Genomic DNA, 26,752 nt, shown 5'->3' with positions numbered 1-26,752 from the left:
CTGCCCTGGCAGCAGGGAGCTCCAAGCCCCACACTCGGAGATTGCCATTGGGGTGTGGGGGCTGGGAGATCCCACTCCGTGGCATCAGCACTGGGAGATAAGGGTCTCTCAGCCCAAGGCCCGCAACCACATCTCTCAGGCTGGGAGACAAGGATCTCCCAGTGCTGGCCCTACAGTCTCAGAGCTGGTGCTTGGAGCTCCCTGCTGGCGGGGGCTGGAGAGACGGTTCCCTGCTCAGCTGCACATTCATGGAGCTGAGTGGGGAACAAGCTCCCCAGCCTGTTCCCCTCCCAACTCCACACTTGTGGAGCTGAGCATGGAATAGGCTTGCTAGCCCCCACTGCACAATCATGGAGCAGGGGCTCGGATCTGTCTGAGTCAGGGACAGGTCCCAGCCCTGTGCCCTGATCAGATGATTGAGGAATGGGACTTGGAAGGAGTTAGGGCTAGCTTGGAAGGAGTTAGGGCTAGTTAGCAGCGAGCTAGCTGCCCCACCAGTGGGTGGGGCAGGGGGGTGGGAGCTTCCCCTCCCCTGCAGCTCGTTTTAAGTCCCCCGCTCCCAGTCAGGGAGCCTGGGCCAGGAGCTTCCTGCTGCTGGGGTAGGGGGACATTGTCCCTGCCCTGGCAGCAGGCAGCCCCCTGGGGGTAGGGTGTAATGTCCCAGTCCTGGCCAGGAGACAGCTTCCGTTTCCCTGCATGTGTAGACACCTGTCCAGAAGCATTTACTCATGAATAGTTTAATCACAAGTAAACTGATCCCAGATCATATGCTTGTGTAGACATGACCACTGTGTCCCAGTTGAAAATCACAGAGATCCAAATTCAGAAAACATATGGAGACAGGCCTTGAAGCTAAAATGTTGAGAATCACGGATCTAGCTTGTGCCACATACAGGTGGCAGGGACAAGACCTTACCCTGCTGTGCCCTTGTCTTTCCACTGTCTGCCCCTTCCCAGCTCTGTGTCTGTACCTCAGGGGACAAGGGAAGCCCCTGCTGCTGAGACTGCTCCTGCAGGGTCTTACACACTGGCAACCATACCTGCAGCTCCTACTGTTGGCCCTGGGACTACGAGAGTGGATGGGACGAGCTGGGCTGCAAGCCACAACTCCATCTGTGTGAATACCCACCCACTCACTCACAGCAGAGCATGTAACATCACTCCGGGCCCATGATATGGGTGTGGGGGTGCAGCTGGGAGTGGGGAAGGGAGGGCGAAGGCAGTGGTGGCGGCACTGGCAGTCCTCAGAGAAGCAGCTGCAGGTGTTGCTGGAGTAGCTGGGCCCAGTGGAGGCAAAGGGTGTTGAACAGTGGAGGAGACCATTTGCCTCCTCATAAAAAGTGATCTTGTCGCAGGCACACTACCGTTGCTCTACATGGTACACTGTTGTGCCACAGCACACCTTTTGGGAATTACTGGCTGAGGTTATCCTGCTTCAGAAATATAGGCCTTGGAGATGTCCTGTGACATAATTGGGCAAACTGAGATATTATTTGTTGCAGAATGTCATGACATTCACTGCATAAATTAACAATCAGCTATATTTGCATATTTGATAAACTGAGTAACCACAATAAATAAAGTGATAAGTAGATGCCTAATTGATTTGAATAATTTTGAAAATAATGTTTAAACCCAGAAGATCAGTAGCAGACAAGGAGGGAGGTGGGGGAGGACAGGGGCGGAAGGGTGTTTAGGAATCAGCAATTGTGGAGTAAAGGGGTCAGGAGGCAGGAACCAGGAAGCTAGGAACTGGGAACAAGAAATCAGAGGCATCTGCCCTTCTGAGCAGTCTGCTGAGCACTGAAAGGGCTGTGCTTATAAGCAGGCAGCCACACATGTGCAAGTAACTAGGGCCAACTGAAAGTAGTTAAGCTGTTGGCAACCAGATCCTCTTGGGTAACCACAGCCAGTTGGGGGTTATTTATCCTGCCTGCTACCCTGACTCATGATACAATGAAACATTTTTTGGGGGGATTTATAATTAAAAGAGGACTAGATTCATGCAGAAAACTTGATCCAAAAACATAATTATAGAAGGAAACAAAAGGAAAAGAGGGATAGGATCAAATTCTAATTACAGGCAACTCCCATATAACGTGGCTTTGCTGAGCACTATTTCACTATAGCGCTCATTTTAAATCCCCCATTCCTCATACCACTTAGTGCTCAGTGAGTAGGGGGGAGGGGGAGAAGTGGCAGTGGTAGTGGTTAGAAGAAGCAGCAAGTTGGCACGCAGGCGTGAGTGTGGGGTCCATGCCCAGTGGCAACGCATAGGAGGTGCACAGGGGTGCATGTGCACCCTCTGAGAGCGCTGGTGCACCCCCTGTCAGCCAGTGTTCCTGTGCAGTGGGGGTAGGTAAGAGCGCTGGTGCCCCTCCTAAGACTGCTGGCCGAGGAGTGCGCCAGGAGCAGCAGTCCCCACAGCCAATCCCACCAATCCGGAAATGCCAGTGGTGTGCCTGGAAGTGCCAGTGGTGTGCTGCTGCCAGTTGTGGGTCAGCAGGATTAGCCTCCACAAGGGGACCCTCCCCTCGGACAGCAGGATCAGCCATGGGGGGAGCCCCCTGGTCACTGACTGTCCAGTCAGGGGGCAAGTGCCCCCCCGACTCAGGAGGCACCAGTTGCTGGTGCCCAGGGCCAGGGCTGGTGGGACCCAGGGCTGGGCAGCAGGAGCATGGGGCCCAGGATGGCACATGGCTAAAGTGGCGATGGCAGCGAGAAGTGGCAGTAACCAATTATTTTTATTGACGTTAATTCCTATGGGGAAATGGGTTTCGCTTACTGAGGTTCCTCTTAACACTTGTTTTTTCCGGAACCAATTAAGAGTGCTAAGCGAAGGTTGCCTGTATAGGCCCTACTTCTACAAACACGGATGCCTATCCTTTATTTTATGCAAAAATAATCTCATTAAAATCAGCAGAACCACTCATATACTTAACACGTGCTTTGGTGGATTGGGGCTGAACCCTGTTCTGAGGGCTTGAAAGGCACTTATGTAAGGACTCTGCCTGTTTGTCCCATGAGAAGTTCAATTGCTTCTATCTCAAGTAGAGAAGAATATCTTTATTGATCAAGGGGTGATGATCAGAAAGCTGAGTCACTGGGAGTGCATTTACATGTTCATTAATATGCTTTTGCTACTGTGCAGTAAATTTAGGACCTCTAAAGTGAGGTACTAACTAATTGCACATTAGGCTGCTCTAATGTGCACTAGCAAAAGCTCATACTTTTTTTAGTGATGCTTAATATGCAGTAGCCTAATTTTACTGCACAGTAGTGTATTAGCATGGTTTTTGCTGTGACGCTCTAATGCGCAGTAAAATAGGCTATTGTGCATTAAAGGCAATGTGTAGACATGCCCAGAGAGTATTTAGGAGACACCTTTCAGAGGTGCAGGTTCCTTTCTACTTTTCCTCTCTCCAGTGGAGTGGTGATTTACTGATGGCCTTTTAATAGCAGCAAATTACAAAGGTAGAATGAGGACAACAGGAAATGGGTCCTGACAGGAGGGATGTGAGTGATTCACAGTTGTTATTCCTAGCAGTAGGAAAAGGACAAGAGTAATTACAGGAACCCACTGTAGGAATGCGATTGAGCTACGGTGAAGATGTAGCCAGAGACTTTTGCCTTGTAGGCATTATGAATACAGTTCTGTAGTAACATTTTACTTAGTCTGAGCTGCATGTAGAACCTGCACATGGCGATGGCCATAGCATCTGGATCAGGCTGTCTCCCACAAGAAATCTGATGGTATTTGGAACCACGTTCTTAACCGGATAATAATCCAACTTCTAGAAAGCTTGCTGCATGTGTATACTGAATTACAATATTAAAAATCAGTGGTGAACATATCCCCTTTTTTTAACCAATCTATAGGTAGCATCCTTGTGTCTGAAGATGAACTGACTGAGTTGATTTATATTAAGCCAGTGCCAACTGGGGTAGGTCTGAGGACTGGCATGAAAAATCTGATTCGAGCCCTTCAGCAGCAGATTGAGAAGCAGGACATCTTAAAGGAATTTTTGGTGAGCTGCACAAGTACATAGGTTTAAATGTTTGGCACAGCTGGGGCAGAAAGTTGTTGGTATCTCTCTTAAGCTCTAGTGTCTCTCCACATGCCATAGCCAGAGATGGTCCTTACTGATGCCACAGTGATAGGGAGTTGCTCCCAGCTACAGCAAGTCTTCAGATCTATACAGAGAGGAACTATTAAATAAACATCCCCCTCTTTGCATGCAGGCAGGACTCTCACTATTTCCCTGCCCAGACAGGGGAAATATGGATATTTTCCCCCATTCCATGCCCCCAGGAATCAACCTTGGCAGATTAACTTTTCTGCAGAGCCCCCTCAGCTCTCCTGAGCTATTCTTTAAAATACATTCCAGAGGTAGCATCTCTAGTGCTGGTAGGTACTTAGATGGGAAGCTGATTAGAAGAACTACTTTAATACAGTACAGCACGGGACTCATGGGCATAAGATATCATTGAAGCGAAGAATTTTGCAACACTCAAAAAGAATCTGATGAAACATGCAGAAGTGCATCAAATAGAGTTAACTCTATAAAAGGGCAGAAACTCTCCTGCAAATACTCATCAATAGGGACTAGAAACCAATTTCCGATGGGTGGGCTATTTTATAATTGTCCCTTATAAGGCTGCACCTTGCCCTGAAGCATCTGGTACTGAATAGTAGACTAGATGCTTCTGGTCACAAATGGTAATTCCTATTCTGCATGCTAATATGTTCTTTCTATCCTCCCCCTTTCATCTTAGACCTTCCAGTTACAAATTCCAGTGGACACAAGGTCTGGTATTTGTTTACCTGTCCTAAAGTCCAAAGGCTTGATATCTGATGCATTGCCTATTACTGATCAAGACAGAAGTGTATCACTGAGTCTAGCAACTGTTAGATACTATACAGGTTTCCCTTGATTTATGTGGGTTCGATTTATACCAATTCACTCTTATGCAATGACCCTTTTGTATCTGAAATTGGTTATATGCAAGGTAATTCACATATATGTGATTGGTACAGGCCGATGTTAAGCGATTGGCATAGGCATGCTCCGCCCTTCCCCAAGCAGATAAGTCTGAGTTTGTGAGGGAAGGGGAAAGGGTGGCCCCAGCCTGCTCTTGTCCAGCTGCAGGCAGCTGCCCACCCCTGCTGCAGCCCTGTGAGTGGTGGATGCTGCCTGCTTGCGGCTGCTGGGCTTCACTGTGTCAGGGGGTTTGGGGCACAGTGCCCGAGGGAAGTGGAGCCCTGGGGGGGTTGTGGCATGGCGCAGCCCAGCAGCTGCAAACCGTTTGCATCGGCTGCTCACAGAGCAGCTGCAGCAGGGGTGGGCAGCCACCTGCAGCTGGTTGAGAGCAGGCTGGGGCCAGTGGCCGCTGCAGACTCAGGCTGGTGGCAGCACCAGGCTCTTCAGGGGTGGGTGAGTGGGGAGAAATGGGGTGAGTGGGGCTGTCACTCACCCCAAGCGCCACAAAGAGCCTGGTGCTGCCCCTGCTACAGCCCTGGGAACAGCAGATGCTGCCTGCTTGCAGCCACTGGGCTGCAGCACACTCCTCTCCCTGCCTTTCCCTAGCCCCAGCCTGATTCCCTCCCTCCCTCCCTCCCTCACTGCCCTGGGAATGCATCCATACCTGTTTCATTGTAAACTGGATTCACTTTATGTGAATTGGATTTATGCACCATTTCCTGGGAATGCATCTACCGCATAAATTGAGGGAAAACTGTAATATGAATCACAGAGGTCTCCTCACCAAGGATGCCAAAGAAAATTGGAGCTCTCTGCATCTGATCCTTCATTCAAACTCAGCATCTATTTTGGCTGTGTTAGGCTGTAGTAATAATTTACCAGGATGTGACTACTTCCATGCTAAAGCATTACATTACAGTCTGTGGGCCAGAGTCAATTTAATGTCCATGTCATTGAGAAGATTCATGATGGAATGCAAGCTGGTGCAATGCATGCCAAAAGGTCAAAAAAAGATGAAGAGCAGGAAAAGCATCTAAATATGAGGAGCTGTGAAACAACTGTGATGTACACACCTATCTTCCCCAGTGTGTGTTGTGCTGAATTAGATCCCTTCAGACCTATGTTTAAACCACATAATTTACACTAACTTGCACATTTCAATATGCAAATATACATTTTTCCCACCCCTGATCACTGAAATTCAGCAGAAATTAATAGGAACAGTTTGTGTAATCCTATATCAGGATTACACAAGCAACACCCCAAACTGTTCCTGTTAATTACCAGTGCTAGAATGCGTCTCAAACACCAGAATTGACACTCCCATCACCAACTTAATGGCAAATTAGTGAAACATGCTTTGGACCTTGGCTTTTCATGGGTAATTCAAGTGTTTTGAATTTGGGTCTTCATATTCCCTGATAAGTCTAACGCAGGGGTTGGCAACCTTTTGCAAACCCAGGCTGCAGCTTGTAACCCGGCCAGCCCAGCATTCCTCTCCAGCCACTCCAGCAACTATGAGCAGAAGTTCCAGCAAGGAAGAGCAGCTAGCTGGAACACTGGTGATAGGTGTGCCATTAGCAAAACAAAGACTAGATCAAATGGCTGGGGAAATTGATATGCCTTTAGTAAAATGTGGAACGAGTCAGATCTTTGCAGGCTGGATCCAGCCTGTGGGCCATAGGTTGCCAACCCCTGGTCTAGAGCATGGTATGCTGATTGCATTGCAGGCAGAATGCTGTTTTCTAGCCATGGGTTACATACACTGAAGGTGGTTACTAACAGCAGCTCTGCAGCTTCTCTGGAGACAAAATAGAATAACATAACTATTTTCCTTTGATTTAGGCTCTAGAACACATGAAACCACTTGATGACTGCAAAGTTGGGAAAGCACCAGAAAACAGAGAGAAAAACAGATACCGAGATATCCTTCCATGTAAGCAAGTACATTATTAAGAGGTTTAAACATACAGCCACTGGAAGAATATTTGGGAACTATGGAACATGGCCATCAGACTGAGTTACAGAAACAACCTCAACTGCTTCTGGTCATGGATGAGTCCAAAACAGTAGAATATATGAAGTTTTGTTAGAGGGCAGTTGAGTAGAATTTATGGGAAGTATGCATATGATTAAGTCTTTCATTACTATGGAGCCTGGTTATACAATGAGTCCCTTCTCTTCCCCTGGGCTGGGTGTTTTGGGACTAGGAGCAAGGGAATCATCTACTCTATAGTTTCCCAGGCATCAACCCTACAAATCAGGAGTGGGTGAAACTTTCTGCAGGAGTAACTGCAGAGCGGGATGGGTAGTATTTCTGTAATGGTAGCTCCTTAAAGATAATCAGTTGGCCCCTGCAATGATATAATACTCTTCTCTCCTAGGATCAGTGTGTTACTAGAAAATGTCCAGGGGTTTAGGTTGTAGCCGTGTTGGTCTAATGACATAGGCAGACAGGGTTCCTTGGGTGAATTTGATACCTTTTATTAGACCAACCCAAATAGTTGGAGAATAGTTATTAAGCAAGCTTTCGGGTTCAAAAACCCTTCATCAGGCTAAGGAAGTTTCAGCAGTTGGTGTGTGCTCTTCCTGGATGGAATGAAAAGTGAAGAAGCCAGGGGCTGGGCTGGGGAGTCAGTTGCCAGGCAGATTATAATGTATCAAAAAGGCAATGTCTATGTTTAGTCCATGATCTCTAGTATCTAGGAGGTTGATGAAATGGAGCTCATAGGCTTGTCTCTGGGAAGTGTTGTGTAAATTTCCCTTGAGGATCAGGACTGAGAGATTGGAGAGAGAGTGGCCCTCCTGTGAGAAATGTGCCCCCACCGGTAATTGGGTATTTGATGGATTTCTGGTGTGCGTTCATTCTGGTGCGCAGTTGTTGTTTGGTCTCTCCTACGTATTTTCCATCAGGGCATTTGGTGCATTGGATGAGGTATATTACATTTCTGGAGGTGCAGCTGTAAGATCCTGGGATGCTGATGGCTCTGTTGTGGGGTGTAGTAATAGCGGGGGTGGTGGAGATGTGTTGGCAGGTTTTGCATTACTTGTCCTGGCACGGTCTGGATCCTTTTGGTGTGTTCTGGGCTTGAGGAAGTTTGCTTCTGGTGATGAGGTTGGCAAGGTTCGGTGCTTGTCTGAAGGCTAGGATGGGTGGCTCTGGGAAGATCGTTTTAAGAATAGGGTCTCTTTCTAGTATGGGTTGCAATTTTTTGAGGATTTTCTGTACAGGTTCAAGGGATGGGTGATAGGTCATAACCAGCGGTGTGCGATTTGTGGGGGGTTTTCTTGTGTACTGCAGCAGTTCTTCACGTGGTATCCAGGTGGCTCTTTCAAACGTGCGATCTACCTTTCTGGAGGAGTGTCCTTGCTGGGTGAAAGCCTTTTTAAGATTGGTGAGGTGGCAATCCCAGGTGTTCTCTTCAGTACAGATGCGGTGGTATCTGAGGGCTTGGCTGTATATCACAGGTTTTTTGGTGTGTTTAGGGTGATTGCTGGTTCTGTGCAGATATGTATGTTGGTCTGTGGGTTTCTTGTATACTGTGGTCTGTATTTTACCCTTCTGGATACTGATCATTGTGTCTAAAAAGGAGATGTCGGTGCTGGAGTATTCTAAAGCAAGTCGGATGGAGGGATGGTGACTGTTGAATTTCTGGTGGAACTCAATCAGAGATTGCAGGTTTTCAGTCCAAATGATGAAGATGTCATCGATGTATCTTAAGTATAGCAAGGGTTTGATGGTGCAGTTCTTGAGGAAGTCTTCTTCCAGGTGGCTCATAAAAAGGTTGGCATACTGTGGGGCCATTTTAGTGCCCACAGCTGTTCCCATCATCTGGAGGAAGTGTTGATTATTAAAAGTGAAAAAGAACCTCACACACAACAATTTCACTTTTAATAATCAACACTTCCTCCAGATGATGGGAACAGCTATGGGCACTAAAATGGCCCCACAGTATACCAACCTTTTTATGAGCCACCTGGAAGAAGACTTCCTCAAGAACTGCACCATCAAACCCTTGCTATACTTAAGATACATCGATGACATCTTCATCATTTGGACTGAAAACCTGCAATCTCTGATTGAGTTCCACCAGAAATTCAACAGTCACCATCCCTCCATCCGACTTGCTTTAGAATACTCCAGCACCAACATCTCCTTTTTAGACACAATGATCAGTATCCAGAAGGGTAAAATACAGACCACAGTATACAAGAAACCCACAGACCAACGTACATATCTGCACAGAACCAGCAATCACCCTAAACACACCAAAAAACCTGTGATATACAGCCAAGCCCTCAGATACCACCGCATTTGTACTGAAGAGAACACCCAGGATTGCCACCTCACCAATCTTAAAAAGGCTTTCACCAACAAGGACACTCCTCCAGAGAGGTAGATCGCACGTTTGAAAGAGGCACCTGGATACCACGTGAAAAACTGCTGCAGTACACAAGAAACCCCCCCACAAATTGCACACCGCTGGTTATGACGTATCACCCCTCCCTTGAACCTGTACGGAAAATTCTCAAAAAATTGCAGCCCATACTAGAAAGAAACCCTATTCTTAAAACGATCTTCCCAGAGCCACCCATCCTAGCCTTCAAACAAGCACCGAACCTCGCCAACCTCATCACCAGAAGCAAATTTCCTCAAGCCCAGAACACACCAAATGGATCCAGACCGTGCCAGGACAAGAAATGCAAAACCTGCCAACACATCTCCACCACCCCCACTATTACTACACCCCACAACAGAGCCATCAGCATCCCAGGATCTTACAGCTGCACCTCCAGAAATGTAATATACCTCATACAATGCACCAAATGCCCTGATGGAAAATATGTAGGAGACCAAACAACAACTGCGCACCAGAATGAGTGCACACCAGAAATCCATCAAAGACAGAAATACCCAATTACCGGTGGGGGCACATTTCTCACAGGAGGGCCACTCTCTCTCCAATCTCTCAGTCCTGATCCTCAAGGGAAATTTACACAACACTTCCCAGAGACGAGCCTATGAGCTCCATTTCATCAACCTCCTGGATACTAGAGATCATGGACTAAACATAGACATTGGCTTTTTGATACATTATAATCTGTCTGGCAACTGACTCCCCAGCCCAGCCCCTGGCTTCTTTACTTTTCATTCCATCCAGGAAGAGCACACAGCAACTGCTGAAACTTCCTTAGCCTGATGAAGGGTTTTTGAACCTGAAAGCTTGCTTAATAACTATTCTCCAGCTATTTGGGTTGGTCTAATAAAAGATATCAAATTCACCCAAGGAATCTTGTCTGCCTAGAAAATGTCCAATATCCTTTCCCATGTTCTCAGAAAATAGTGTCTGATCTGGTCCTTAACACCAAATCTTAGCTGAGCATTCTAAATGAGAGTTTAAAGCTCTTCCACGTGACCCCAGCTCACTTCCTGCCCCTGGGGCAGGGGGCTGGACTCGATGATCTTCTGAGGTCCCTTCCAGCCCTAAGGTCTATGAAGTCTATGAAATTAGTTTTAGGAATGAGGATTTGAATCTTAGAACTGAATGATTAGTATTAACACAGATCACTGAGCATGTCTACATGTGCTGTTAATACTATAAAGGCTTACTGCACCGTAAAATATTGTACAGTAATCCTTCCCTGGGAGCACGTTTATCGTGCTCCCTGTTGGGAGCAAATTTACTCCCAGTGGGCGCTGCCCAGTAGAGATCTACTTCTACCCTGCTCTGGCCCCCTGCAGCAGCCAGGGGGAGCTCCAGGCTCCACCAGGGTGCTAGCCTAGGGGCAGGCAGGGAGCACAGAGCTCCATGCACATGGGGCCAGGATAGCTCTACCAGCTGTATGTAGCAGCAGCTGTCTCCTTGCCCTGTACACATCGGGAGAGGTCCTAGTTGTGCACAGGGCTGGGAGACAGCTGCCACTGCAGAGCTCTCCCTGCCCCGTGCACATGGGGATGAGCCCCATGCTCAGTGGGGCTTCCCTGCATAGCCAGGGGCTGGCTGGGAGCTGTCCCACTTCTGGGGCAGCTCCTAGCCAGCCCCAGGCTGGGCAGGGATTTCCCCAAGCAGCTGGGGGCTGGCTGGGAGTTGCCCCAGAAATGGGACAGCTCCTGGCTAGCCCCCAGTTGTGCGGGGAAGAAGAGAGCTCCCCTGTCCCAGTGCTACTTGACTCCTGGCTCCTGTGGAGAACTGGGAGCACCAGGGAAGTTCTTCATCCCCTGTGGCCTGGCCCCCTGGTGTTGTGGCTGACCAGAAGCAAATTTGCTCCCAGTCAGTGTCTATACATAAACTACTGCACAGTATCTATTGCACAGTTAGCTCACTACCTGTATTTATAGGTAGTAGCTAACTGCACATTAGACTAATTTACTGCGTGGTAAATGGTGTGCACATGTAGATGGTGACACTTTGCTGCACAGTAGACTACTCTGCTGTCCAGTAAAGTATCTTTTGTAGACACACCCACTTAAGTACAGATCTACTCTATTAGTAAATCTGAAGAGACTCACTATGAAAGAAGCAAAACTTACGTTTACTCATATAAATCTTTGTAATCGCTTATGTTAGGACCAGAAACAGGATTTGTAGCACTGCACTGCTATGTAAAATAGTGAAATAGTCCAAGTTTTTAAAGTTTCTAATGTTATACAAACACTATAGTATTCTATGGTAGTGATCTACTTCCCTACAATAATACTAGTGTGAGCTGCAGCATATTAGGCTACTACCACAGGATTCTGTAATAGTTATAAGATTTGTCAGAAATCCCAATATAAGTCCTAGACGAAAGGAATGACTCACATGATATGTTTGCAGACACTGCCTATTAGTTAGTATGGATATTAGTGCCACTTGGCTAGCCAAACACATCTGCATCCTAGATACCACTGAGGTAACCTTCAATTGCCAGCTGTTTAGGCTTCCTTCAATTATAGATATACAGGAAAATGGCTTCAGATTTTCTGCTGAAATGGCAAGGTTTCAAAAATACTTTTTGTTTCTGCTTTAGATGATGAGACACGAGTACCTCTGGGAGAAAACAAGGCTTATATTAATGCAAGTTACATCAGAATTCCTGTTGGACAAGAGGAGCATTTCTATATTATAACCCAAGGTCCTCTGCCTTCCACCACAGCTGATTTCTGGCAGATGGTTTGGGAGAACCAATCAGATGTGATTGCCATGATGACAAAAGAAGTGGAACTTGGAAAAATCAAATGTCATCAATACTGGCCTGAACCTCCATGTGTCTCTATTGACCTGGCTCAATTCCACCTGAGGCTGGACAATTACCAGATCCTAGATTATTTTATAATTAGAATAATAGAACTGATTAATAAACAGGTAAGTTAAATATATTTAATTATCTGCTGTCGCAAAGGTGACTTGATATTGTAAGTATTTGGACTATTTTCATTTTTGTAGTATTTTTTATTATCTTTTAAAGTATATGAAAATCTGAATTACTCTGGTAAACTCCTGACCTAGTGACAATAGATGGTTCACTGCTCATTTCAAGCCCAGTTATCCTTGAAACTGCTTCTTTCCAAGTCACCTTTCCAAGACCACAGTGAGTTACTACAGTTCAGCTTGATTTAGTCTGATCATGCCTATCTAGCACCACAAAGAGCCATCACACAGCCTGCTCCAAGCCCTTCTCCATGGAAACACTACAGCTCAGCCATTGAGCAATAAAGAGAAGGGGATGGGAGGTTCTTACCTGATTTGTGGTCTTCTAAATTTCCCTGGCTGCTGTTTCTGTGGTGTGGTCTGTCTGCCTCGGTTGAGGGGGGAACCTGGGAGCGGGGGTGCAGCCTACTGTGTTGATCGCTGCTCCTTCACCCTCCCCCATCCCACTTTACAAAATACTGGCTCTACTCATGAGAACCAGTATGCACTCCCCCTTCTTAATGAATTGTTTGAAAGACTGGGGCAAGTGTGTGTCTTCACAAAGTTGGATGTAAGGGGGCCCTACTAGGCTTCTCCAAGAGATGTATGGGGAGCCCATGATTATTGGGCTTTGTTAACTTCTACCAAGGTTTCTTCTGGAATTTCTCCAAAGTGGCAGCCCTCAGAACATACTCCTCAAAAAGGGGGTCTGGTTCCAATGGTCCTAGAAAGCTCAATTCACACTTGACTCCCTGAAGTCGGCCTTTACCTCTGCATCTGTCTTGGCACACCCAGATCTGGTTGTTTCTTTCATAATGGAGGCAGATGCTTCTGCTTCACAGTTGGAACAGAACATGTCCTGGTGTCAGGGGGCTATGAGGTCATCCACCTTCTATTTCTAGAAGATGACCTCTGCCAAGGTTAACTATGAAACTTGGAATGAGGAACTGCTGGCCATCAAGAAGGCCTTTGTAAAATGATGTCATCATTTGGAGGTATCCTGACACCCAGTGCAGGTTGTGACTGACCACAAGAACCTACAGTATCTCTGCTCAGCAAGGAATCCCAACCAGTAACAAGCCCATGGGTCTTTTTTGGGTTTTTTTTCCAGATATAATTTTGCTAATTACTTATAGATCCAGAATTCACAATGGCAAGACTGATGTTCTATCCAGAAAGGATGAATACATAGATGCCAGCCCACATAATCTGCTCACGATCTTGGATCATACAAACTTTGTATGTGGTTCGAGGGAAAGAGACTTACTGGAGTCCTTTTTGTCCCCCCTCAACCAAAACCCTCTTCTGGAGAGTTGCACCCACTGTGCTGAGTTTAGGACCTCAACTCAACCAGGACTTTAGACCTGAATGGAACATCCTCACTATCAGGGGCAGAGATTCATTAACCAAGGTGGACTATTCATTCCCTGCCATGATGTTCCCACTATTTCTAAAAAACATCTTCCAGCTCCATGGGATGCCTGTAAGCCAACGGCTCCAACTTATATCCCATTCCTGACTTCTAAAGGTGGAGCTACATGTCTTGTCAACCTATTACCCAGGGTCCAACAGACAGATTAAGCAAGATAACTGCGTCTTCCTCCTGCCATTGGCTGAGTTTGCCTATAAGAACTCAGATCGTAATTCCCCACAGCATGGTCCTTTCTATGGATTCCATCCCTGCTTTCACCTGATCCTGCTCATCATCTCACTGCCCCCACCACAGCAGAGCTAGTATGCCACATGCCAAAGATCCAGGAGGGCCTCCAAAATCATCTACAAATGCCTTTCAGACTAGCACTGCTCTGAGCACCCTCATTCAGGGTAGGGGATAATTTATGGCTGTTCACACAACATTTTAAATCCATTGCTCCCCCTCCAAGTTGGACTACCAGTACTCGGGCCCATTTTAGATCATGGCACAGATCAGTAGCAGTGACTTTTCAGCTGATGCTGCTTGAAACAATGAAAGTCCATCTTGTCTTCCATGTTTTTTACTGTCCCCAGCTGAGCCTGGCCTTTGTGCAGCCTAGTTTGAGCAGGCAGGAACAGGCCTGGAGCATCCCTCACAGAGGGGAAGGGGAATGGATTCTTACATGTTTTGGGTCTTACAAGTCCCCAGTTCCTGCGCTCATGTTGTGGTCTGCCTGCACCAGTTGTGGGGAGGAGGCTGGGTGCAGGGAGTGCAGCCACCTCTGCAGTATTTGTTGTTGCTCTTGCACTCCCTTTTGCAAAATCATGGATCTGCCCCGGGACCAGCAGACTGTTCATGGAACCAGCCAAGAATGTGCACACCCTGAGTTGGTCTAAGCCTTCCACTGCACATACTTGGAAGGGTTTGGCTTCAGTCACCCAGAGGGTGTTCCAAGAGGAAGAGATGATGTCATGAGCTGAAACTCAGTTGGGACACATCCAATCCTAGGCCCAGCTGGAAGTTATGAGGCAATTGGGCCTAGTCATCTCTCAGAAAGAGGGGAGGAGGGCCCTACCCATCTTGGCCTATTTAAGCTCTGCCTAGACAGCAGCCATGTCTTGGCAACAGACCACTATGTTGTGCCTCTGGCCTGCTTGAAACTCCTAATTCTGACTCTGTGCTGTGAACCTTTGGCTTTGACTCTTTTGCCTCTCTCTTCCTGATTGCTTGTATCTTTCTTGGACCTCCTGGCTTGGATTAACTCACCTTTTCTCAATCCTTGGCTTGCTGTCTAATAGTAGCACTGATACCTGGCTCTTGAACTTGGCCTCCACTCTGGTAAACACCTGACCTAGAGTGATCAGCTTTGAATGCCTCCACCCTATTCAACCTTTACAGTTTGCATTTTAATGTGAGGCTCCTGGGAGACATAATGGAGGAACCTGAACTACTGGTGCAGAGCAGGCAACCATGTATTACAGGGATAGCGGAACCATGATGGAATGGCAGTCAGGACTGGTATTGAAGGATACGTGCTGTTCAGAAAGCAGAAATGTAGGTAAAAGTAGTGAGGTAGCATCTTTTGACAATGATGTGATAGACTGTAAAGCAGTTATTCTCAAATACAGTGCCACAACACCCTGGGTGCCTTGAGATCCTTTTAAGGATGATATGGTTTGCCATGCAATTAGCACCCTTAGGAGTGTGGATACGATTTACAAGATAAAGCCAGAGATTTAAAAAAAGGAATTAATAATGTTAAAAATATTCTGATCTTGTGTAGTCTTCCTGAGTTCTTTGCAACAGAAGAATTGCACTATTATTTTTCTGTTCACAAAAAACAAGTGGCAACAAAGAGCTGCCATTTTCTGAGGGGTGCCTTGAATCTAACGAGATGGTCCCTTGAATCTAAAGAAGTTGAGAACCACCACTGTAAAGAAAGAATACAGGATGGCTTGGACAAAACAGAAATTGTTTGGGTCAAAGTGTCTTTGGAAAATGATGATTAGAAAGATTCTATCTAGCAGGTAAACTTTCAGTGTCATATTTGAATATGGGCAGAAATCTCTGTCATGCTATTAGAGTAAGAAAAACTCTCATAAATTAATTCATTATGGGAAATTAACTTCCCAGATTCTGAGTGGAGAACAAAGATCCAGATATTCTTGGATGCAAGTCAACAGGTGGTTTTTTTCCCCACCAGTATCACTGAACCAACAAAAAGAAATATTGGTTTATACATGGTTTTGACAAGCAATAAGAACATTAGAAAAGAGCTGGTCATATAAAAATTACCTTGGATCATATGATCAGCAATTGGTTTTGTTTAAATTAAATGTCAGAATAAAAAAAGAATAGAACTGTAGCTAAAGTCTTTTATTTCAAAAGGACAAACTTTGATAACTTAAGGGAACTAGTTACTGAAGGCTAGTGAACAAACAAGCTATGGGACTTGAATGTGGAGAAGGTGCCTGGAATTTTTTTAAGTTACTAAAACTGTCTACGGCTTTATGTCAAACAAAGGGGGGAAAAACTTGTTGGAAGGGCTCCACTGCTAACTGAATGGATAACCACTTCAAAAAACACATTAGCTGTCTAGGAATGGGAAAAGAAACAGGTCTGATCAGTAAAGGCAGGCATGTTTTAGAGGTCAAGGAATGTATGGATGAAGAGAGAAATGTCAAATATCAGATTGAGTTAGACCTGGTAAAAGACATTAATACAAATAGCCATAGATTCTTCTATCATAAATAAAAAGAGAACAAGGATAAATGAACTGGAGCCACTCCACAGCATGGATAGAGTAGAAATTATTTTAGATATGACTCAAAACTAAATGAATCCTTGCCTCAGATTTCAAGGATGATCATAGTGATTTAGGGAGACAAATACAGGATGGATAATGCACTCAAGTGTGAGAGAAGAAATGATTTAAATCCCAGAATTTTGAAAGTATTGTAAATGAGACAACAGGTCCTGTAACAAGTATTTTTAACAAAGTCATGAATGTGGGAGTAAAAATATGGTCAGTGGGCTGGGGGGTATGACTTATGAGTAAAGACTGAGAGAACTGAGCTTATTTAGTCTACAGAAGAGAAGACTGAGAGGGGACTTAATAGCAGTCTTCAACTACCTAAAGCGGGGTTTGAAAGAGGATGGAGCTAGACAGTTCTCGGTGGCGGCAGGTGGCAGAACCAGGAGCAATGGTTTCAAGTTGCAGCAAGGGAAGCTTAGGTTAGATGTTAGAATTTTTTCACTAGTTTTACTAGGAGGGTAGTAAAACACTGGAACAGGTTACCCAGAGAGGTGGTGGAAGCTCCATCCTTGGAGGTTCTCAAAACCTGGCTAGACAAACCTTTGGATGGGATGATCTAGTTGGGGACGGTCCTGCTTTAAGCAGAAGTTTGGACTAGATGACCTCCTGAGGTCAACCCTAACTTTTTATGATTCTATACAATTCTACGGGCATTTATACACCTACCTTTTCTTTTGGTGACGCACCGGAGATCTGCTGCTTCACGTGAGCTGATGTTCACTGCGCTGCGCAGCGTGCAGTTGTATAAGTGGCAAAATGCGCGTCAGTGCAGAGAAAATGGTGGTGGTGCAGTTTTGAACTAAAGCACGTTTGAGGTGTTTTAGTTCAAAAGTGCACCACCACCATTTTCTTCATGCTGACGTGCATTTTGCCACTTATACAACTGCAAGTGTTGCAGCACTGGGCACTTCTCAAAGCGTCTGGTGCTGCAGCACTCCATTTTTGATGTTTGTAAAAATGTGTAAAAATGTCCTATGATGCTATGTGGTTCTGGCTCTCCACTGCACAAATGCAGCTCTGTATAGCTACATGCCCTGGACCCACATTACCACCCAGCCCAGACTCTCACTGCTGCTCGAATTCAGCCCCAAGGATTCAGCTCAGGAGGGGCCCCTGCCACCTGGATCTAGTCCAGGGCCTGGGGTGAGTTTGACACCCCTGCTTTAGAACAAATGTAGAAGGAAACAATTTAGAAGGAAATAATAGCTAAAGACATGAAGGTAAATAGAAAATGGGGTTAAATGTGACATATATTTAACACACGTGGATTGCCCCAGACTATAAAACAAATCTCACCTACTGGATGACAGTTCAGTAGAACATTTATATGGTGCTACATGGAAAATAATTTAACAGCCAGAGATGGAGATTAGTCAAACTATAAGGTGAATAAGGCACTGGCTCAAAGGGAAATGGAAATATTTTCTATTTAGAGAGCTCATATCAGGGTGGAGGGATGTCACCAGTGCATTTCCTCAAGGATTAGTCTTGGGACTGATCTTGTTAATAACTCTCAGACAAAACATGGGGGAGTGCTGATAAAATTTGCTGATACAGAGTTAGGAGGCATCATCCTAGGATTATTGGTCCTGACACTTCCCTACTGAAAATATTAATGCTATTGTACAAGGCACTAGCAAGACCTCGTCTATGATATTGTGTACCTGTTTTGTCATCCATGTACAAAAAAAGATGAATTCAGATAGAAAGATGCAGACAAGAGATCAAGGGACTGCAAAGCATACCATGCAAGAGGAAAATATAAGGGTGTAAAGGGCATATCTACACTGTTATTTAGTGGCATCCCCAAGTCCACCATTTAACCCAAGCCCATCGACTACATAATTAAAAAGCCTTTAGCTCACCCCACTGGCAATCCAGCCTACCCGCAGAAGCTCTACTGTGTAGCAGAGTCTGAGGTCAACCTTCTTCGTAGCATACCATGCCCTGGAGTGTGTTCAAAACTCACCCAGGTTGCAGGCCTCAGACACAGGAAATCTGCCAACAACTGATTTGCAGCTTGTCTCTCCCCTAAATTTAGTCTCTGTTGCCCACAGGAGAGACAAGTAGTTAGTAGACTGATTTCTAGAAAGGCTCTGCTTTAGGAACAGAAAGCTTCGTCAAAATCTTCTAGGAATCAGTTAGCTCACTCCTTGTCTGTCCTGTGTTTGGACTATGGCAGTGGTAAGATAATGAAGTTGCAGAGTAGGAATTTATGTGGCTTGGGCTAATTAAGCATATCCCTCAGTATTGCCCTCAGGGGTGGGCAAAATGTGGGATCCGGCTCCATTTTCCAGCAGCCCCTGCCTGCATTGCTGCAGCCAGTTTCCATGGAGTCCCCAGGAGCAGCAGGGCTGTGACAGTGAGGTAACAGCATTTCCACGGAGACTGGCCCAAGCAGTGCTGGCAGGGTGCATGGCTGGGCTGGGAGCTGCTCTGGGGCCGGGATTATATAGCAGTGACAGTACGGTCCAGAGCTGGGGCAGAGCTGCAATCCACAGCTTGCACACCCCTGCCCTGGGTGTATGGGCAGAGGATCGCAGCTGTGCCCCAGCTCCGGCCCATGCTGTCATCACTGCGTGATCCCGGCCTGCGCCCCAGAGCAGCTCCCCACCCAGCCATGTGCCCTGCCAGCACTGCTTGGGTGGGTCTCTAAAGAAATCCTGGCCCCCTACTATCATGGCTCCACCACTCCTGGGGGCTTCATGGAAACCAGCTGCAGCTACACGGGCAGGGCTGCTGGGAAATGGAGTCCACTGCGGTCCAGATCTGGCCCTGTGGGCCGTACTTCGCCTGCCTCTGTTCTAAATAGTAGTACAATCACCTCTAAAAGAGTTTGGATTCTTTAGCCTACTGATACAATGGCTGAGAGGGGATATGATATGTGGTTATCTATAAATATGCAGGGGGTGAACACCAGGAGTAGACATATTAAGGCAAAGGACATATTAACATGGGAACAAATGTATATAAACCGACCATAACAAAATTTAAACTGTAAATCAGGGGACAGTTTCTAACTATCAGAGCAGTAAGTTTCTAGAAGTGCCTGCCAATACAAACCTTGGTAATAAAACAACCAAATGTATTTTAAAATGGAGAATGATAGGTCTGAGAAATCAGTTTGATGATGTGGCTTCATGTGATAGCAGGGACCTGGAGGCTCCCTTCTAGTCCAGTGTTTGCATGATACTTATACCCAAGGATCTTGAAGCACAAAACTTATTAAAATCCTACAGTATTTCTCAGATAGTGTAAATGTTCAATCCTAGGCTGTAGTCCTAGTCCCTCTCTATCGTGATCAATGTATTATATGAAAATAGAATCTCTCTTGCTTTATTCCTTATTTCATTGTGAAAGCCATAATGATCCATGGTCTGTGGTATCATGAGAAGATGGTGGCATTAGAAGACTGATTCTGATTTCACGTGTGAAACAAAACTCTTCATAACCATAGTTTTACAGATGTCCCTCAGCATGATGTACAAAGAAAGGCAAACACTGGCATGGTGGTTGCTATGTAAAATGTATCTGTTGCTTTTTGCAACGCATCAGCATTTCAAAGTTCATGTCAAAAAAGAGTTAATCCCACCCCTTTCCTAACTTGAAGGTTTATAGAGATACTGAATCACTACAGTGTAATCCTGACTTCCATTTAACTCTCTGAGCTATCTAAAGGTTATTTATGCTTCTGGAGATTCCAGTGACCTGTGCTTTGCTAGGAAGACTTCAGTCTGAAAGCTCCTGAATTCTGCGCATTGGACCTCCTAGTTGTATAAATGTCCAGTTTGAGAAAGGTTTTGAGTGTCCCCTGAGCTCTTTGTGACATGGGACATTTTCTGGATAGCCTAGAGCTATTTTTTTCTCACTTAGCATTTTTAATGTGAAATATTCTTCTGGCCATTGCTAGATGCTCAGTTAAATTACTTATATTTAGTTGTCTAGTTGACTTTACGTGAGTAAATTATAGAATTCCATAAGCAAATACAATTTGTGTTCTTTCTTTTTCAGACAGAAGAAAGACGGTTTATAAAACATTTACAGTTTACCACCTGGCCAGACCATGGCACTCCTAAACTAGCGGAACAGCTGGTAAAATTCATTTGTTACATGAAAAAAGTTCATCAGACAGGACCTATAGTTGCTCACTGCAGTGCTGGGATTGGAAGAAGTGGGGTTCTACTATGTGTAGATATTTTGCTGAGCTACATAGAGAAAGATCTGTGTGTAAGTATAGCTAAAACATCTGGTTATAAATATGATGGCTGACTATTTTATTGTAGGAGAGCTTGGATCAAATTCACTCCTTGTGCAATTTGATTCAAATAAGTCCATTTTCAAAAGAAACTTGATTTCTGATGTTGATTTTGGCCTTTAGGGATAACAATTAAGAGTAAAATATTTATGAAAGTAAAAACTCAGTTTTCCCACTAGATTGTGTTTTCTCTTTGTTGATAACTTTGTTCTTTTCTGACAGTTCAACATCAAACAGATAGTGAGAGAGTTGCGACATCAGCGCTTTGGCATGATTCAAACAAAGGTAAGGTCTCCATAAGGAAATCAGATTAGCTCTTCATCAAAGGCCCTGCTTCAGGAAGGCCTTTCTGAATTCAAAGGTGAAATGCCATTGAATTCAATGAGAGTAAGCATGTACCTATGCCTACCACCTTTATTCCTACTGAGTAACACCTTACTACACGAGTGTCTTCCCTAGATGTGAGGTATTGCTCAATGTAATTCTAGTAGAATTTTGTCCTTATTAAGGAATGGAAATAAAAGCATAGGAATGTGATCTTTAGTGTTGTGTAATATGCTGCAGTCACTACTGACTCTTGATTTTCATGCTAGGATAGAAAGTATTTCCAGGATTTAGGGCCAATTTTGTACCAATCTCTACTAGTTACTCCTTATTTTAAAAAGGAGTAACTAATAGACTAGAATAGTTGGGTTTCATAAGTCTTGCCCCCCAAAAGTGCAGCTTTGAAATGAATCCTTGGGATGGAAGGGCAGATGAGTGCCCTGTTAGCTACTACTAAGCTATCTCTGCCCCTGACAAGTTTTCATATATGACTATTAAGAGATAAATGAGCTGAATTTGATGAGGATAGCATCACAGGGATGGAGGGATGAGAAAACTGAGAGAATAAATGGAGGAAAGCATATAGATCTACTGCAGTACAATATTTAAACATGTACTTAGATACATCTATCTTATGGACAATGCTTTAAGCATTCTAATATTATAAAAGCCTTAGTCTATCTGTCCGTAATGCTTTATTTGCACTCTTATTGGTTGTCTTAACCAATCAAAGTGCTCCAAGAACGTTCTGGACAGAAGGCGGTGGTGGAGCCATGATGAATCATGACAGCAGGGACCGGAGGGGTGGCGGGGAAGCAAAGCCAGCACTGTTGGCCTTGCCCCTTCCCGCCCTGCTCCTTGGAGGCAGCTACGGGTGGAGTGGGCCCAGACCCCAAGCAGTAGTGTGTGGGGAGAGGAGGTGGGGAGCGGCCCCAGGCCCAATGTGGCGGGAGGGGGGGGTGAGGAGGGAGAGAGAGGAGTGGGCCCGGACTCACCCCTTCCGCCCCTCCCTGTCATTCTTGATGGGCAGTTTGCTAGTGTGCCTATAATGGAGGAAGCACTTAATTTGCATTGACTTCACTGATCTTGAGGATACTCAATGTGCATTTGAAAACTTCATGTGCATGTACTTAAGTTCTAAATAGGAAGGCCTTCCTGAGCCAAGACTTCATGAATGAATGGGAAAAAAAGGAAGGGCAGAGTGAATGGGGAAAGGAGGGGAAAAAAAAAGAATAAATGCAGGGAGGAGAACAAAACCAGTGAGTTAATGGGGGAGGGGAAACAAAAGATCTTGAACACCCCAAATTTCATGCAGCCCTAGATGATAATTCATCTTATGAAGGTGTGTCCAAAGCAGGAGCTTCAGGCAGCTCTGCACCCTTTGCATTCATGTACCGAATCTGACAGAGTGACTCTGTGCTGGTTTCTCCATATGTCCAGGATCAGTATCTATTCTGTTATGAAGTTGTGCTCAAAGTCCTGCAGAACATTCAAGCCATGGATTCCCATCAACTGCAATAAGTACCCCTGCCATAGCTGTTCATCTTGGAGTCCCTGCATTACTTCATTCTAAAAGGCTGTTAAGCCAGCACAGAGAGGTGCTGTACTGAATATATTATACACCGTCTTACTTTCTACACTATTAGATTATGATATTTGAAGCATTTCTAAATCAGCATAATGTGAGCTAAATGTCACATAGATTTTGGCTCTATATATTGAAAAATTCTCAGCATCACGATGCCACTATTGGGTTATCACAGACAGTAATTCGGATGCTCTGCTTTGCAGCATATTGGTGGCTAGAACAACAATGTTGACTAGTGGCCAAGAGATGACACACCTTATGAAGGACTACGACTATGATCAACTAACTTTTATTGTAAAAAAGGCAGTTAAAATGCTCCTGTACCATGCATGTAGCAAGTGGAAGAAACTCTCCCTTAAATGTCACTCTATACACTTGCTCCTTTATTTTGTATCTATAGTCTCTATTCCTAGCAATGTTCTGAAGTGTTTGGAGTCAGTATGTTTGCTTCTGGTAATATGAATAACTTAGACCAGGGGTCTGCAACTTTTACGAACTGTGGGTCATAGCTTACAATCTGGCCTCCGCTCTGGGCCACTGATCCCCTGCTGTTTCCCTAGCTCACCATTCTCTCTCGTATCCCACCACAGCCTTCACTTACTCTGCCACAGATTTCTGTGGCCAATGGCCATGCTGAGGGACAAATTCAGTGGGGAGGGGAGAGAGCAGGTAGGACCAGGCATCAACCAGGACTATGCAGGCAAGAGGTGGAGCTCAGCATAGGAAAGCACTGGGACAAATGGCACACAGCAGGCAGAAGGAAGTTGGGGACACCTGCTCTGTGGCTCACACCACTGTGTGCCACTGATTTCCCCACTTCCTCCCAGATGCAGCAAGCTAGATCCAAACTCTTCCAGCCTGCAGTCTGAAAATTGCCAATCCCTGATTTATCCCATTTCCTGGCATTGTACCAGGTTTGGAGTTCACACCGTCATCAATAGAAATCACAACATTGATGGCAGGATGTGGTCCTGAAGCTTTAGTGAGGTGCCTTCAAAGCAGGCAAATGATGCTAGGGAATTGGAAAGGAGCAAAGTTTTGTCCAAGCAAGATAAACATATGTAGATATACTTAACTTTCTCAATGTGCACCCATGTAAAAGAGAAAGTGATACCAACCAAGATGAATGTATTTGTACATATACCTGTGACCTTTTCCATTGTAGGGTTGTTTTTTTTTACCTAATAATCCCTTACTTAGGCCCTAATCCAACTTCCACTAAAGTCAATGCAAAATCCCTTTGATTTTGGCAGGGGTTGAATAAGGCCTTTAAGTGATAGCTAATAATGCTGTTATAGAATTTTTTTTTGCAAGAGCCAATTTACATTGTGCAAATTCCACCATTAGCAGATTTCTGCTGTTTTTCCTCTCCATTCTAGTCAACAAGACTTGCATTATAGTTAAACTAGAAAACTCAAGATTTCTTATGTACTACACAGGCAGGGGGATTGTGAGGATTTCATTCATTTATGTTTATGAATTGTTAACTATGTCTATCAATGCATTTATATCTTATGTTGAAGATCATATTTATGGAGGTAGAATAATTATATACCTAAAGGAAGATTACATTATTGTAAAACTAGGCTGTGTGGTTGTAAAATATATTTAATTACAATGTGTATATTAAAACAGCTCCCTTACCTCCAAACAGGGATAATATTAAGAAGCAATTGCCTACAAAAACACTCCATAAACTGGATGATAATACCATTATTTTAATATTATTATGAATCAGAACAATAGATTTATGGAACACAAGGACTATGACATTAAATATAATTTAAAAGCCGATTTTCAAAAAGTTCATCATTAAACTTAGAATACCTGTTATTTTATAACGGACAGTTCCTGCTTTTTGCCATCAGTGATCCTGAGGTAATCTGGCAATAATAGTGAGTAGCATTTACAGTGCAAACCAGCTTCTGATTTAAATGCCATTGGCAGAAATCTAGATTAACTCAGTGGAGTATGTCTCAGAGTTGGATCTAGAGGGTTGCAGCAGTACACTCGCACATCACTTTGGCAGTGCTGCACATGAGCTCTCAGTGTGGGATCTGGCCAGAGCTCCTGCTTTCACATAGCTCTGGAGTCCAGGAAGTGAGGGGGCTGCTGCCATTCATCTCCTCCTTTTCCCTTGCTGCTGAATTGAGTGGGGAACATGAATGACTGATGCCTCCCAAAACTGGGTGGGGGGCACCATTTGTAGGTGGCAGCATAGGCAGCGAACAGAGACTGCCCACAAATGCTGGCGGCGGTGTTGGCGCTGGGGGGGTGGGGTGGCGAGCGGCAACCTCCCGCAGATGCTAGCAGTGGCGGTGAATGGGGATCACCTGCAGATGCTGGTGGCAGCGGTGAAGGAGGGGCAGGTGGCGAGTGGCAACCGCCCACAGAAGCCAGCAGCGGTGACTAATCTTGGGGGCGGGGGGGCGGTATGTGCCCCCCATACTCCCACTATGAGTCACCTATGGTGGGGAAGGCGAGAAAGCAGAAGGGCAAATAGTAGTTGCATTCACCCCCTGGGCTCCAGTGCTATGTAAAAGCAGGAGCTAAAGCCAGAGCCCACCCTGATCAGCTGGTGAGCTCAGAGCTCACTGCTCACACAGAGCTCCAGCTGAAATCTATGCTGGCCAGGCAGTGAGCCCAGAGAGCTTAGTGTTTGTGTGGCACAAAGTGAGCAGCATCACACCCCTCTTGCCTCAGTCCAGAATCCATTATTGGTATGTTTGGATTCACACTGGTATACATAAGAAGAGTGTCTACCATTTTGTCTTCAACTGATTTTGAGCCTTCTGGAAAGCATTAGCCTCCATATATTACTTATTTGTTTTACTGTCTACACATTGCATCCAGAGTATTATTTGCACAATTCTGTTAGGTATCATTAGTGAAAAGTACAGCCAGAAGTTTATTTCCATTTAGTATTTGGCCTTTCACTGTGGTTTGATATACCGTGGTACATTACTGAGATACCATTGCACACTCTAATGCACGATTCACTTTTTGTACTTGGCTGATTCAAGCCAGATCTTCAACAGAATAATTTTTGTACTTAAAAGGTGTTTTATTGGTTGCTGGGAACAGCTATACTGTGTTTGGAAAGGCAATCCTTTTGGCAATTTGTGTTGCTTCAGTTTTATTTGTGCATCGACTTTGTAGCTGTTTGAACAGAAATGTTTCCTGTTTTACAGGAGTATTAAAGAGATCTTAGAAAGTACTAGTTTGCATTTCATTTTAGTCTCATATGGACGTAGGACTCAAAAGAGCCTCTCAGGTCAAAGTCCAATTACTTGAACTCTTAGGCAACCATTTATCCAAAAGTCCTGAAAATAATCCTCTCCAGTCCCTCACATTACACCCACAAAGCACATTATAAAAACTAAATGAAAATACCTAACCATCTGCCACAGGTAAAATGCAGGGGAAGCAGGGCCACAGTCAATGCCCTGCCAATGTAGTGACAGAAAAGGAATTGGTTGATCTATGCTCAGAGATCTATGTCCTATGCCAAAGAGGAAGGGGAAAAAATCCACAGTCTTTATCAATCTGGCCAGGGGAAAAAATATTTTCTTACCCCAATCTCACAGTTGGTATGACCTCAGTAGAAGAGCAAGACCCTTCAGACAGGTACCTGAATGGTTTTCAAACACCAGCAGAATTGTCGACGCACCCTAGTCAAAACCTACAGCTTTCATGATGGTCAGCATCCAATGCTGCAAAGGAAGGTGAAAAGAATCGCAGAATTCAATGAAGGGATCATGAGGAGAATTACACAGAATCCAAAATAATCTAATATAATAAAAGACTTAGTCTGTCTGTCTGTGTGTCTGTCTGTCTGGAATGCTTTTGGGCAACTGTGCATGCACCACCGAGAGGGGGGGCAGCAATTGGCTTCTCAACCTGGGCTGCAGGGACCCAAGTTTGAGCCGCTTCTGGGGAAGTTTGTGGTGGTGGTGAACACGCCCCAGCTGCCCGAGCAGTGG

General features: G+C 45.0%; 1 protein-coding gene across 1 annotated transcript in view; it reads left to right on the top strand.

The window, feature by feature from the left end:
* FRMPD2 (FERM and PDZ domain containing 2) overlaps positions 1-25,986 on the top strand; it is a 133,126-nt gene extending 107,140 nt beyond the window's left edge. The window contains exons 40-45 of the mRNA XM_059730323.1: positions 3,880-4,028; positions 6,828-6,918; positions 11,994-12,328; positions 20,614-20,829; positions 21,080-21,142; positions 22,622-25,986. Of these exons, the coding sequence (XP_059586306.1) occupies positions 3,880-4,028; positions 6,828-6,918; positions 11,994-12,328; positions 20,614-20,829; positions 21,080-21,142; positions 22,622-22,702 (935 nt within the window). The 3' untranslated portion in view covers positions 22,703-25,986. The remainder of the gene's footprint in view (positions 1-3,879; positions 4,029-6,827; positions 6,919-11,993; positions 12,329-20,613; positions 20,830-21,079; positions 21,143-22,621) is intronic.
* Positions 25,987-26,752: the final 766 nt, after the last annotated feature.

The sequence above is a fragment of the Alligator mississippiensis genome, chromosome 6, assembly GCF_030867095.1.
Source record: "Alligator mississippiensis isolate rAllMis1 chromosome 6, rAllMis1, whole genome shotgun sequence".
NCBI classification, from domain to species: domain Eukaryota; kingdom Metazoa; phylum Chordata; order Crocodylia; family Alligatoridae; genus Alligator; species Alligator mississippiensis.
This window is presented reverse-complemented; position numbering and strand designations above follow the sequence as displayed.